The sequence below is a fragment of the Cariama cristata genome, unplaced genomic scaffold (genome assembly GCF_000690535.1).
Source record: "Cariama cristata isolate BGI_N322 unplaced genomic scaffold, ASM69053v1 scaffold13115, whole genome shotgun sequence".
In the NCBI taxonomy this organism is placed as follows: domain Eukaryota; kingdom Metazoa; phylum Chordata; class Aves; order Cariamiformes; family Cariamidae; genus Cariama; species Cariama cristata.
In genome coordinates this window covers 37,715-40,013 of record NW_009619296.1, presented here as the reverse complement: position 1 = coordinate 40,013, position 2,299 = coordinate 37,715, and the positions used below count along the sequence as shown (strand labels likewise).

The 2,299-nt window shown below is 50.3% G+C and overlaps 1 protein-coding gene across 1 annotated transcript; it reads left to right on the top strand.

The window, feature by feature from the left end:
- Positions 1 to 788: 788 nt before the first annotated feature.
- Positions 789 to 1,425, top strand: HS3ST4 (heparan sulfate (glucosamine) 3-O-sulfotransferase 4; the record flags this gene model as incomplete). Its single annotated transcript, XM_009701195.1, has 1 exon — positions 789 to 1,425. A coding segment is annotated over one exon (637 nt), but the record flags the coding sequence as incomplete, so codon positions are not given.
- Positions 1,426 to 2,299: the final 874 nt, after the last annotated feature.

Genomic DNA, 2,299 nt, shown 5'->3' with positions numbered 1-2,299 from the left:
TGCTCTTGCAGGGGACATCATTTAATACCTTCCAGCTTGCTATGATAATCTTTAACTGGGGGCAGCTGGGACAAGCATTTACCTCTTCATTTTCTTAGATATAAATGCTATCTTGCTGCAGTTTCATTTTACAATATGGTAATATGCTATCCAGGAAAGTCTTGCTACACGCTAATTTATCCAGTAGGCAAATTCCTTTTGGCTAATAAAAGTGCTTGCACAGGAAGCTCAAAACCCAGCAGCAATTAATTATTGACAGAGCATGTGAATTAGAGATAAAAGAAAAGTCATTCTTTCTCACACACAAGATAGTAAATAAATTTAATTATTGTACTAGAAGCAAGGGATCTTATTCTGTATTAAGTTTTATTAGCTGAGACATTTAAAAGCATGTCATCATAACAAAAAGGTCTTGTGTAATCCTAACTGCACCACTCTGGTACAAGGCTCTGAAGTGAATAGGCTTAATTGAGCAAATGGAAGCAGATGGCTTGCTGAACAGACAGGTATTGTACAGGTTTATTGTCAATTAACTTTTGTCTACATATGCCTATGGCGAATTGACTGTATAATGTGTTACCAAGGCTGATTTAACACTTCAGGTGCCCACTGTGTCCAGGGTCCGAGAAGAAACAAAGCCAGGAGTGCTTTGGTCCCTGGGACCCGCAGGTGTGGCAGCATCCCTCCTCCTGAACGTCCCGCCAACACATGTATGGGGCAGGAGGGACACCGAGGTGTCCACCCATGCCTGGCCCCTTGTTAACCACCCCTCCTCTGCTTCTGCACAGGAACGTGATGCCCAAGACGCTGGACGGCCAGATCACCATGGAGAAGACCCCCAGCTACTTCGTGACCAACGAGGCCCCCAGGCGCATTCACTCCATGGCCAAGGATACGAAACTGATCGTGGTGGTGAGGAACCCAGTCACCCGGGCCATCTCGGACTACACACAGACACTCTCCAAGAAGCCGGAGATCCCCACCTTTGAGGTGCTGGCCTTCAAGAACCGGACCCTGGGGCTGATTGATGCCTCCTGGAGCGCGATCCGCATTGGGATCTATGCCCTGCACTTGGAGAACTGGCTCCAGTACTTCCCCCTCTCCCAAATCCTTTTTGTCAGTGGCGAGAGGCTCATCACTGACCCAGCTGGGGAAATGGCCAAGGTCCAGGACTTCTTAGGCCTCAAGAGGATTGTGACAGAGAAACATTTTTATTTTAATAAAACCAAGGGGTTCCCCTGTCTAAAGAAGCCAGAGGACAGCAGTGCTCCTCGGTGCTTGGGCAAGTCCAAGGGTCGAACTCACCCCAAAATAGACCCAGATGTCATCCACAGACTGCGGAAGTTTTACAAACCCTTCAATGTCATGTTTTACCAAATGACAGGCCAAGATTTCCAGTGGGAGCAGGAAGAAAGTGATAAGTAGAACCACAAAATCAGGAAAAAAGCTCTTTTCTTTCGAGATGCGGATCATCATCAGAGACCCAAAACTCACTCGGGGCTGGAGGCTCAGCCTTGTGAGCGCAAGACTTGCGCTGTAAGGGTTGCAGCCAAAGCCACCCCACATTTCCAGCTCTGAAACCTTAGTGGCTTCTCACCTGGGGCTGCACTTGAGCTCTCCCCACCGTGACGCTGAGGAGTCAGGGGGCAGGTGGGAGGAGGAGGAGGCAGAGAGAGCGGGGCTCCTCGGGGTGATGGGATGTTTCGTGTCGACATTTCGCTGCTGGTGTCCCCCTCGCAGCCAGGCAGGCAGGACCAGCACCTCCTGCCATGGCTAGCTGAGCGGGAGGGTGGCTTACAAAACCCAGCGGCACTGGGACAAACCCATAGATTTGATTTCTCCTGCCCTGGCTTTTAGTTTTGCCCAAACAGCAGCATCAGATCTGGTAAATTCAGGACACGTGCATTCACTTGCACACTGGTATTGGTGTGTGGAAGGAATAAAGCCAGTTATGCTGCAAAGGAACTATGTACAGAAACTTCATTTGCACCAGACATTTCAATTACTTGTTGCACTAAAACTAGTATTTACCAAGTGCCACAAAACACCTGGGCCCGAGTCTCCTCCAGCTGATGGGTGTATCTCCACTGTTGGAAGAGAGTCGTTCCTGCTTTGCTGGGATGCTCAGTGAGATCAGAACTGGGGCCTCCCACGGACCCCCTCGCTCCTCCTGGAAGCCGTACTGAAGACCATTCCTAGGCACCTGCTTGGAGTGAGCCGGAGTCTCACCGCCCGGCCAGGCTGCTAAGACGTGGTGCGGAGCCGTGCTTGCCTGCGCAGCACCTCCCGGCAAGGCCAT